The sequence below is a fragment of the Rhamphochromis longiceps genome, linkage group LG23, assembly GCF_057381845.1.
Source record: "Rhamphochromis longiceps isolate RC_006_pf linkage group LG23, R_longiceps_female_GT1.1, whole genome shotgun sequence".
In the NCBI taxonomy this organism is placed as follows: domain Eukaryota; kingdom Metazoa; phylum Chordata; class Actinopteri; order Cichliformes; family Cichlidae; genus Rhamphochromis; species Rhamphochromis longiceps.
The window spans coordinates 6,536,337-6,548,689 of NC_140578.1; the positions used below are offsets into that span (position 1 = coordinate 6,536,337).

Here is a 12,353-nt window from a genome sequence, read left to right on the forward strand (position 1 = left end):
CAGGGAATGGGTAACAGGAGGGAAACACAGCTGGGGCAAATCAGGCCTAACGAGACAAAGGAAGCAAAACCAGACGCATATACATGAGACACGGACTTTCAAAGTAAAACAGGAAACATAACATAGACTGAACTAAAGACACAGACTCACATGCAGGCACTGCAACAGAGGGAACAGAGACATGGGACCAGGGCAGACAGACACTGACTGGACATGGGGATAAAGCAACTAAGGATACACAGAGACGCGAACTCGACAAGGGGATACAGCTGACAGGGGAGACAGAGCAACTAGAGAAGACAGAGACATAAACCATAAGACAGAACTCAAAGAAACCAAAGACTAGAAATGATAAATAATATAATAAACTCAAAAACCCTGGGTCAACGACCCAGGCATCCTGACACTACTGTCTGATAAATCTGTTATTCATCCTAAAAAGTTTATTCTCCAAGAAACCCAATTTCAAGTTATTCTAGTAGTGTAAATCTTTTTTTAATCAAATATAGGAAAACAAGAATAAGATTGTTACTTTTATTAAAACAGTATTTAAGACAAGTGACCTTTATTTCACTGCTGTTGGGAGGGGGGGGAGGCTTGAAATCTAAAAACATAGCCCAAAAAAGCATATTTACAAATGCCCAACTGGTTTCCAACCTGGAGTCAGGACTGCTACGAGTAGGTTGAAGGCGAATAAATGATCAAAGGTTGGTTGGATAATTGCACAGCCCCTTAAGATGATATTTTTCTAAGAAAGGAAAGTCAGTCGAGTAACATGTGGCCAGAGGAGACAAGCAGGCGCTGCTTCATAATAAGAGTTCACACAGATAACAAGCTGTAAAATATTACAGCTCTGACACCTACATCTTTTCATTTCAGAGCTGTTGTGGTCCAGCATGGTTATCTATCTCCAGTCTGATGTATGATTATTGAAGTAAAGCTCCACCGAGCCCTGAGCGGCCTGGAGAAAAATGAGCCTATTTGATCAGTGTCGGTTTCTCTCGGCCCGTCTGCTCCCTCTGTCGTGGGTTTCTATCTAAATGGCCCAGCTGGATCGTGTTCGCGGCTAACCGCCTTGGTAAAGCCTGGTGATCAGAATCATTAATGTGACTTTCCTCCCTGACTGCTCAAAATGGTGTCAGCTTCCAAAGGGGCTTGTGTACATCCATGTGCTTGCATGCGTGCGTGAGCTGAGGGAACATCATGTGTCCAGGCTACGCGGCATTCGATGTCTTGTCTCGTACGGTCACGTGAGAGCGGCATGCGCTCTGTGTCATGCTCGTCTGCATGGATGTGACAGTGCACCTGTGTGGAGTGTGTGAGCGTATCTTTATTTTTTAATAAGGGTGTGTTCAGTGTCAGCTGTCAAGTGCCAGACAGACCGTCTGATCCCCAACCTGAGGAGAGGACTACCTCTACCATTAAAGGTGTCACTCACCTTTCCCTTCAGATCCACTACTTCACATCTTTTTGTTTTTCTTTGGAGAAATTGCTGGACTAAATAATGACAAGACAAATTGTTTTTCTTTTTGTAACAGCTGAAAATACTCACTTTTCACGAGCATATAGCTATAACTCCACTCTCCCTTTCTCTTTTTGTGGCTCAGTATGGTTGTAACTCTTCTCCCATTTTGCACAATCCCTCAGGCTATAAGGCCAAGGCTCTTTATTTTCAGGTTGTGTCCAAGTCCATCACTTTAATGTAACTGAGCCAAGAGTACAGTCATCTATCAGTCACACAGACTGCCTCCATACTGGATGCTATGGATAGAAAAGATTAAGTATAAAGAGACCGAACATGTGGACATTACATTTTATTTGCAGCCTGTAATGGCTCAGCTTGGCCATAAAGAGGACTAATCTGAAAAAGGTCAAAATCATATTTTCATGTGCAGTGCTGTCCAGGGAGCATTTGAGTACTTAACATAATCCTGTGTTACATTAACATATTTGAGTGTTTTGCAGTTCAAAGGGTTCCTTATTTATATTTAACGCTGCTTTGGTGCAGCTCCTGTCAAGAAAAAATATCTATTTCACTTCCTTCGCTTTAAAACAGCTTTTACTGCATGTCTCTCACAAAAAGGTTTGAGGGTGCTCACAGCCACACATGTGTAGCAGGTCTGGTCATACTATGAGTATTGGCTCTCTTTGACATCATAAAGAGTCAAGAATAAAAAAAACCCCCAAAAACCAAATGAACCTGTGTGCATGGAGCACTCAGAAGGCTGACTGGGTTACTTAAACATATGCTGACCTGATAATTTGACATGTGAAAAATGAGCATGTACCACTGTAAACAGGATATCTTTGTCCATTATTGTGAACACATAAAAACAGCTCACTGCTCATAACTATGGTCAAGGTTCTCCAACATGTAGGCTCATCTGGCTCAGGAGGTAGAGGAGGTTGGTGGGTCACTCCTCTGCTTCTCCAGTCTCCATGTCAAAATATCCTAGATCATAGTGTAGGTGTGTGTGTGAATGTCAGACAAGGTGTGTATAGAAAGGTTCCTGTTGTGCATGTTTGGACGAATGAGGATTGTAGTAAAATGTGCTTTGAGTTCTCAGGGTAAACACGTGCTCTAAGAAGCTGACTGGGTGATGTTAGCTGTATGTTTACTTATTTTCCAAGGTATACTTGAGTAGCACTGTGGATACTTGCTAGATGCACACCCTGATCAGGATTCAAACACCTGGTTTATTCCAAAAACAGTAATATTTTCACTACATTATCCAGATGCATCATTAGTACCAGAATCAGGGGCTGAAGGATCAGCTGGAGCAGATGTTCTAGTCTATAATGGTCCCAGTGGTAATGGAAGGGTTAGGCACCTAAACTGGAAGCATGTCTCCAGCTATATATATATATATGTATGTGTGTATATATGTGTATATATATATGTGTATATATATATATATATATATATATATACACATATATATTGTTTAAAAATTCAGTGAAAAGACTAAAACCAGCAATATCAAGATTACTGCTTTTTAAACTTCATCTATGGAACTCAATTCCAAGTCACATGAATCCTACCAAGGATATAAATGAATATATCCCTCATAAATAAATCACATATGCAATAATTTTCCTAAACAGCTGGGCAAAAATTAACATGTGAATGTGCAGCTTTCAGTTTTCAGCTGTGGGATACTAAACAATGGTGCTCTCCTAAGTGCATAAGGCATCAGGATGAAGTATGTGGGATTGAGTAAAAATAGATTAGTGTCTATGTTCATTTTAATAAATGCACATGGAGCCAGTGCAGCAGCCTAGCTCACAGATACAGATGGAAATATCTCAGGAAGTGGGCTTACATGAAATTTTAAACAGACATTTGTGAACCCCTCATTTACCATGTTTCTCCTCTTTATCATCATTGTGTGACTTTTTTTGGTTTTGGGGGTCTTTTGGTAAAAATATAGACATTTACCAGATGTTTCCCTTTTTTTTTTACACTTCTGATTTGTAGTTGATGAGTTACATTTTGATAGGATTCTGTTGGCAAGCAAACGCAGCTTTATCAATCTGTAGTATCATCAGAGCATATTTATCCACTCCACCTCAGTGTGCTCACGTAACATCCTTCTCTGCCCCCTCACAAATCACCTCACACACAAATCAGGATCACCTGAAAACACATCTGCTCCCATTTTCTTTACCCAATCACTCTTCTTTCCATTGCACCCCCCCACACACACACACACACGCGCACACACAGACTTATGACACTGAGATACTTATAAACAAAGAGGGTATTGTTGCACAATTCTTGTTTCTTCCATAGTTATGTCAGTAAATTAAGACCTTGTTTCTTTATAGGTGTTTATAAGAGAATCAAATGTGTTAGTATTACAGCATATCAGTGTGATGAAGCGCTGGATGTAAAGCTCAAACGCACTGCACGCGCCCTGTTGAGCTCATTGTACCTTCTTACTTTTCCCAGACATATCTGGTAACTGAATGCCACTCATTCCCTCTGACTCATGCCCTACCTCATCAGCCATCACCAGCCCACTGTGCACAAACTCAGCCCTGGGCTTTAATGAAGATAATGCTGAAAGCATGTCTGAGAGGCCAAATAAAGGCCCTCGTGAACAGTTCACAAACCTCGAATCAGCCCTCTGATACGAGGCTGACCCCTGCAGGAACGGAGGGGAATCAATGTGTGGTTGACACCGAATAAAGTGTGTTGTTTCTGTGATGTTTGTTAAAAGAGGATAAAGTCTGAAAATGTAGGTCTTGGAAATAACCACCAAAGTCATGAAAATGCAGAACAAATACTTACTTCTCTGTTTTTTGGTAAAATGGTGGAATAATAATCTTCGCCTGCTTTTGTCCCAGAGTGCTGGAGTGATGCGAGTCCAACCTGTGCATCTTTTCTGGGAACAGACTGTCTACATCAGTCAGAGTCCATCAGGCTCAGTTTCTGTCACTCACACACCCTCACACTCAAACTGTGAGTGTCATCTTCTATCAGTTTTCCGTCTCAAGGCACACATGAGAAGAGGAAGGCAAACCTGCCAGACATCAAATCTGGACAACCTGTTCTCCTCCAAATCTCTCAGGTAACTTTCCACCTCACTGCAACAGAACCTACAGACTAATGCAGATCTCTTTTCTCTGTCTCTTTGCCTCTCAAATGAAGCCTTATCAGCAACTGAACATTTATATTTAAATGTTTCTTACGTTACCTCTCATTCTTTTTTCCTCTATTCCCCCCTTTCTTTTATTTATTCAATTTGTCTGTGATTAGTGGTGGAATTTATATAATTAAAAAATTGTGTGTTTAAATATGCATCTGTGCAATTATGGGCATAGTTTCAATCTCACTTTCCCACTTCTTCCTGCCCACTCTCGTGACCTGACACCTTGCAGCACACACAGCCAACTACACATTGCACCGATGATTAATTTACATTTCAATTACAAATTAATATGATTCATTGCCCAGAGCCATTGGCATCCATGTTAATTAGGAAGGGTAAACAAAGAGAGGCTGCATTAAAATGGACTGAACAGTGCCGTGGCACACTGGATGTAATCTGACTGATTTGAATGTAATCAGATGTACTTGAAAGTTAAAATAGAAACACAGACCCGACTCTCTAATTTCAGGCCGTTGTGCCATCAAAGCAACTGTCTGGCTTCGTGATTGCATAAGCTATAAAGACCTGCTCAATAATGCATGGTCAAACTAGACATGAGAAGTCTGACGGAAAACCTTACCTCAACAAGCTGTGTGATGTCTGGCCAAAGACTGGACACTCCAGAGACAGGACAACAGGCTGGAGGACAACGTGTGTTTGTTGTCATATGGTTGGGATCTAAATGTCTTTACAGTCACAGTGGAGGGACTTAAAATTAAATCATAATATATTTAATGTGAGAATTAATTTCATGTTCAGGTGATGTCAAGACTGAGTGTGTGTGTGTGTGTGTGTGTGTGTGTGTGTGTGTGTGTGTGTGTGTGTGTGTGTGTGTGTGTGTGTGTGTCAGGGAGATAAAGAAGTAAAAATAAATTTTCACAACACAATTTTCAGTCTTACTCTTCTAGAAGGAAATAATGACTGTAATCAGGAAGCATAAAAATCCCACGTTTTAAAAATATGACACTAATTTCAAACATTTCACTGTTACATCATAAAAGAGTGACTCTCGTGGGTACTACCTTGTTTCAGCCACTCTTGCACTTTGCTTCCAGCATGCTGGCGTGAAAAAGGGTCATTAGCATCCAAGTCCCTCCTCTCACAGGAAGAAAGCAGCATTAAACTTCCTGGAGCGTTAACTTTTGTTGAACGGTCTTCCTGCTTTTAGAAGCTGCTCAGCAAAGTAAAAGACAAGCATGACAACAATCCTCTGCAGACTGACAGGGCCGAGGTGCTTATTGTGGAGATACGGGGCTTTGATTAAGAGGGAAACTCACAGCCGAACTTCCCATGTGATTCCGCAGGGAGGAGCGCGACTCCTGGCCGGCGGCGGTCGGCCTCTGACGGGATACAGTCGCGCACAAAGCCGCAGGCAGCACACTGAGGCGGCGGCTGCCGTAGAGGTGGATTTAAAGCGGTTAGAGGGGAAAGACGATGGTAGGGGCACTTTTTGCACAACAGTATGATGATAACACGAAAGTTTGCAGAAACATATTTTTGTGTTTGACATCTTCGCAACGCTTTAGTCTCACGGAACCCCTCGCAAATGTCAAATTTCTGTGCTTACTTGCTGTCTGGTGACGACTGGTCGATAACTCCCACAGGTTATCGTATTTCTAGATTACTGTTGAAACGGGCGGTTGTGTTGAAGGACATTAATTTCTTCTCATGAATTCAAACTGTACTTTTTAACATGACAAGGAGACTTCACATAAATGAAATATGGAGACTCTTAAATAAATCAGTAATTAGGTTATATATCAACACCGAGCTCCAGTACTGTTTTATTACTGATTAGCAGAACAATTGTTTAAGTATAGATGCATAACGCGTTACTGTTTATCAGAACTACCAGTAAACATTTATTTAGGCGTGTAGTAAGAAAGTAACCACATTCTGCTGGGAGTTGAAAAGTAGTGCCCCCCCTTATTTCTTTAATTTTGCACGAAGTTTTACATTTCTTCACTGACTAAATCATTAATTTGCTACTCTTAATACATTTTAATTCGAGTTATGTGTTTAATGCATAGCAATGTGTATTTTTAATAAGTTTCATGCGCACAAGCAAGCCATTTTCGCATTGTGCGAACATATTTTTATGTAGCTTTATTGTTTCCATGTTTATTTTGTATGTTCGACATTATTTTTACACATGTCATGTGTCAGGTTAAAGGAGCACATTTTAATCAGAGTGTAGCATCAAGTCAGTTAAACTTCTGGGATATTGATCTGGTCATTTACAGGTGGAGGTCACTAGCAGTTTCTTCCCTTCTCATCTTTCCTGACTTTTTTCCCATTAGTTTTGCATAAGGCTAGGGTCAGTGTCACCACTGTTAGCATGAGCAATACCTGCACCCTACAGAGGTGGCACAGGTAGTGCAAATCCTCCAGGATGGTATAACAATATTGCTAGAAGGGTTGCCTTGTCTCCCAGCACAGTCACAGGAACATGGAACTGATTCCAGGAAACGAGCATATACTTTAGGAGAGCTGGACAGGGCCATAGAAGTCTTTAACTCATCAGCAGGACTGATATCTGCTCCTTTATGCAAGGAGGAACAGGATGAGCCCAACAGATTGACCAACAGGAGGCCAATGGTGTGAATATCTCTGGCCAAGCAATCAGAAATAGACTTTATGAAGGTCAGCCTCCTCCAGTGGGCTCTGTGTTCACTGCCCAGCACCGTGGAGCCCAGTAGGCAGGTCCACCAGTGGCATCCTGTGCTTGTCACAGATGATAGCAGGCTCACCCTGAGCACAAGTGACAGACATGGGAGGGCCTGGAAAAGTCGCGGTGAACATTATGCTGCCTGTAACATTGTTTCAGGCCATCAGTAGATGGTAGCATATCAGTAGATATATCCCACAAGAATCTGATGAGTTTCTTTAATTTTCTTTTAACAGCAGAGTATTTTAACACGTATATGTGAGCGTTTTAGGTTTCAACTGGCTTTTGTTACAAATTAAATATTTTTGTTTCAGGATGTTTTACGTATTAGGCCTACTACGTGTCTTCCAGACTAAGGTGACTTTAGAAAGCCGATTCCATGGTTTGATACTCTTGATTTCCATCATGGTCATGGTGGAAATAAATAGTTAATGAACCCACATTTTTACTGAATTGTAAACGGCATGTTTATAAAAACTCAGCAAGATTAATTTCTAGCTGTTGCCCTTTATTCCTGTTGTTGCTTTCTTTTCCTCAGGGATCGTAGAAGTGTTGATGTGCCGGCACAAAGCCAGAAATGCTCTCGGCAATGTGTTTGTGTCACAGGTAAGCAGACTTCCACGTCTTCTCTCTCTCTCTCTCTCTCTCTCTCTCTCTCTCTCTCTCTCTCTCTCTCTCTCACACACACACACACACACACACACACACACACACACACACACACACACACACACACACACACACACACACATACATTAAACACATATGCAGCAGCCACTGAGACATGATGACGTGTGTGTGTGCAGATGAGGAAGGTGGTTTCCACTCTGTACAATGACTCAGCGGTACGTGTGGTTATCTTCAGGAGTTTAGTGCCGGGCGTTTTCTGTGCAGGTGAGTGATCTCTGGTGCCAGGAAGGTGTGATCAAAGTGTGCAGTAATGATGTGTGACCATGTGCGTTATGATTTATGGTTAGGTGCCGATCTGAAGGAGAGAGCTCTGATGAACAACTCTGAGTCTGATCTGTTTGTTCACGGCCTGCGCTCCCTCATGACTCAAATAGGTAAAAAAAACAAACAAAAAAAACCCATTAAGGTTGAGTGATTAGTCAGTCTTTTTTTCAAGCTAAATGTGTTTATCCATTTGTAAACTTTGCTCACTTTGTTTCAATAACCTGGCAGCATTGTTGCCCACGCCGACCATCGCAGCGATGGATGGAGTTGCACTGGGAGGTGGATTGGAGTTAGCCTTGGCCTGTGACCTTCGCGCTGCTGGTGAGTGACCTCTGAACCTTCACCTGTCAACTCTGAATCGGATCTGCTTTCTTTCTTCCGGTGATGCTAATCAGGTTAGAAAGGGGATGTCATGTTCCCTTTACAGCTGTCACTAATCCACTCATATCAGATCAGTGGTGGAGAATAGCAGTTTCAACATGGGATCATTTCTCTTCATTGACAATTTCCTCATTGGACACACAGGATTCCCCGGGGGGGGGGGGGGGGGGGCAAAAAATAATCTTAGAGCGCAGAAAACGTTTCTGAAAAGATTTCAAAATACTGTGTATTTTAAAAGTTTCCATTATATGTAGACTGACGTAAAAAAAATTTATTTTACTATTTAGTTTAAATGAATATATGTTGGACTATTCACACAATATTTACACAATTTCAGCTATCACAGTTAATGAACAGGTAATTTACTGAAACAATATCTTCTAAAATGAAACAAAACTTTCCCAACTCTTTATAAGTAACTTAGGGGGAAATTAAACTGTCAGCTTTTAAACAGCTTTGAATAAATGTAAATGTGTTATATACACAATGGTCAAGCTAAAAACATACTCCTGAGACGATGGAGCTCTAATGATCTGTTGATGAGCTTGGGGACTAATGAGGCCACATCTGCCCAGCTGTTCATGCGTTTGAACCTTCATGTGATTGGTTATATTAGGCGCAGCAGCTCAGTGATTGGTTGAGCACAGATGAGCTGGGTGAGCAGGTGTTTGTGTCAATTGCTCTGACAGAGACATCAGTCAGATTTTACACTCTCTCCAGCTTAATGGCACTTAGACCTTCAACTGTCCTCTGTTTGTGTGTGTATGTGTGTTGCAGCAAATTCGGCACAGATGGGTCTTATTGAGACGACACGGGGGCTGCTCCCAGGGGCGGGTAAGACGAACAGAGGTCACTGAAATGACCCTGAACTGCACTGACTGTATGTAAATAGAGATAAAGCAGCTGTGATAAGTTGACCTTGAGGTGGTTTGTCCTGCAGGGGGCAGTCAGCGTCTGCCACGGATGATCGGTGTCACTCTGGCCAAAGAGCTCATTTTCACAGGTAGTAATTCAGAAATATTGATGTGATTTTAGTGGCACTGAATGCTCATCAGTGAGCAAGGATTTGGTGTGTCACTGTCTCTCCTTGTCTGTTATCAGGCAGGCGCGTGGGAGGGCAGACAGCTCTGGAAATGGGGCTCATAAACAGAGTAGTAGAACAGAACCAGACAGGAGACGCTGCCTACAGAGAGGCACTCAGCCTGGCCAGGGAGATACTGCCCCAGGTTAGAGTACAAACACACTTTTCATGCCGCTAAAGCTCTGATACTGCTGCATCTCTCCTCCTTCAGGCAGGGGGATCTGCTCCCTTTCCCCTTTCTCTGGATGCAGTGGAAGGGGAAGAAACAAAAACAATGCATTTCTTTTTTCCTTTCTTCCGTCTTGTTTTTTTTTTTTTCCTCTTCCCACCTTCCCTCTCACCATCTCCCTCTGCTTGTCCCTCTCTCCAGGCCTCTGTCGTTCCATATATCTTTCACTCCAGTTCAGATGCCCACAGTCAGTGGGGTTAGAGTGGCAGTCAAGTGGAGAAATGGACCACAAATAGCACCATACACTATCACATTTTCCAACACATTTATGCTCGACTTAGCACGGATTGATTGATTAACAGGATCTTGCACTGAATCAAAGTGAGGGAGCACAGAGGAAATAATAAGAGGGTGTAGATCTTTATTTTGGCACTTCTGTTTTCCTGGAATTTCTAAGACAAATGTACTGCTGCTTGCATGTGATTAAACTGTAAAGAGTTCCTCCAGTTAAATTTCTGTAGAAATGCATTGCTCACATTGATTGATCAACAGTTTAATATTTTTGATTCTCTCTCTCAAACTTTAATTTTTGAACAAAAAATTGAATAAACAACAACATAAAGGGACGTCAGTGGTAGAGTGAAATAAAGTAGCTAAGTATCAGAGACAAAAACGTAAAGGAAGGTGAGCATTTTTGTGTCTATCATTGTTTATATTCCAAAGGTCCTATATTTAAAGTAGAGCCAATCCAGGTGGTTTGGGCACCTGATTAGGATGGAAGGAGATAATACCATCGGCATCTAACCCTTTTTGTTTCTGTTGCTCAGGCTCCTATTGCAGTGCGGATGGCTAAAGAGGCAATGAACAGAGGCTTGGAGGTACATTATGAATCCCAGATCTTCTTTAAAGGTCTTTACATCAGTGAATTTAGTGACTGTTCTTTCTTCCAGGTTGATATCGGTTCAGCAATGGCGATAGAGAGGATGTGTTATGCTCGAGTAAGTCTTCCACTTCTTGTTTATGATTTCCGAAACACTTGTTTTAATTTGGCATAATTGTTGTGGTTCAGGAATTTTCTTTTGAGCTAAATTCTAAGGCAACCCAACACATAGCTGATGCTGAGGCTGTTATAAATTAAATTCTAGTCGGGCCTAGCTTTGACATGAACCTTCTGATGCTCGCTCCACTTAAATCATCATTTACTTGTCCTCTCTTTATAGGTCATCCCCACACGGGACCGACAAGAGGGTATGGCAGCCTTCATAGAGAAGAGAGCTCCGCGGTACACTGGGGAATAAACTCCTTTGAGCTACTGGATTTCTTTGTCGTACCGACATGTGAACACAGAAGCACACTGCTTTCTGTAGCCCGATGTCAGATAAACAATTAACATCTATTGATTGTCTTTGTGACTCTCAGCCGGTGCCAGTACATTAATTTAGGCCATGCAAGTGCTCAATAGTGGCCACTTGCTTTTGTGACTCAGGATCAGACTGACAAGTGCAGATTGTTTATAATTTGTTATATTTGATGCTTTATCAGGAACAAGGTCATCTTTGAAATGAAACTAAATAAATAAAAAAGACAGCACATGGGTCATCTCCAGTTTTATGGCAATGTACATTCTTTATTTCTAAATTTGAAAATGCGATTCTGAGCAGCAACATGGCACAATCACAGCAGACATACAGTACCTTGACTTTCTGCATCTTCCAATGGATTAAAACGCTTGTGGAAAAAACTAAGAACTGGCCTTTTATGCAGGGCGATATTCAACCAAACTACACGACTTTGGCGGAAAAAACCCCCAAAAGTTCTGTCATCTAAGACTATCCTTGTGGAAACACTATTAGCCTGGGACACATGCGTCATTAAGTATCATTTTGGAGCCTAATGTTCTATATTTATCTATATAACCATACATCCAGTAATCTTTTCAAGTCTCCTGACCTGTCACTGGCATTCCTGCCAAACAAATTTATCTCCAATTATTTAGAAAGTGTTATTTATCAAAGTGTTTCAGCAAAAGTTTTGCATTTTGAGAATAAACTTTGACCAGAAAAATCACCTCCATTCTGGCAGTCAGTGGTCACTTTCCTACCTTTAGTTTGTGGATTAAGGGAGTCGACTTTATTCTCAAAATGCAAAAATAATTGTACTTTATTCTGCTTCATGTCTCCTCAGTACTCTTTCCTAGTTATGTGTTGACAGCATAGTAAATGACAAGGCCTGCAATAAGAGATGAACAACAAAAATGTAGCCAGTCTCATAAGCTGTAACAGCAAGTCTAAACAGCAGAAGCATAACTGTTAAAATAGCAGCCTGTAGGATGCAGACATCACACGGCCGGTCACTTTCAGAACAGAGAAATGCCTTTAAATAATTTAAATGTTTCTACGCTATTGTTGTATAAACTGTTTTTCTTCCCTTTGTTCAATCAGATGG

General features: G+C 41.4%; 1 protein-coding gene across 1 annotated transcript; it reads left to right on the forward strand.

The window, feature by feature from the left end:
* The first annotated feature begins 5,757 nt into the window (after positions 1-5,757).
* Positions 5,758-11,513, forward strand: echdc2 (enoyl CoA hydratase domain containing 2). Its single transcript, XM_085397854.1, has 11 exons — positions 5,758-6,092; positions 7,862-7,929; positions 8,130-8,217; positions 8,301-8,387; positions 8,506-8,598; positions 9,436-9,492; positions 9,599-9,661; positions 9,760-9,884; positions 10,736-10,786; positions 10,859-10,906; positions 11,129-11,513. Exons 1-11 carry the CDS (start codon positions 5,852-5,854, stop codon positions 11,204-11,206), a joined length of 999 nt encoding a protein of 332 aa, XP_085253980.1. The 5' UTR covers positions 5,758-5,851; the 3' UTR covers positions 11,207-11,513.
* The last annotated feature ends 840 nt before the right edge of the window (positions 11,514-12,353 follow it).

Bases quoted from the DNA above. Each gene is read 5' to 3' on its own strand.
- echdc2 (XM_085397854.1), top strand. From the start codon at position 5,852: ATGACAACAATCCTCTGCAGACTGACAGGGCCGAGGTGCTTATTGTGG. The intron at 9,662-9,759 runs GTAGTAATTCAG...GTCTGTTATCAG, and splicing joins CAAAGAGCTCATTTTCACAG to GCAGGCGCGTGGGAGGGCAG. The intron at 10,907-11,128 runs GTAAGTCTTCCA...CTCTCTTTATAG, and splicing joins AGAGGATGTGTTATGCTCGA to GTCATCCCCACACGGGACCG.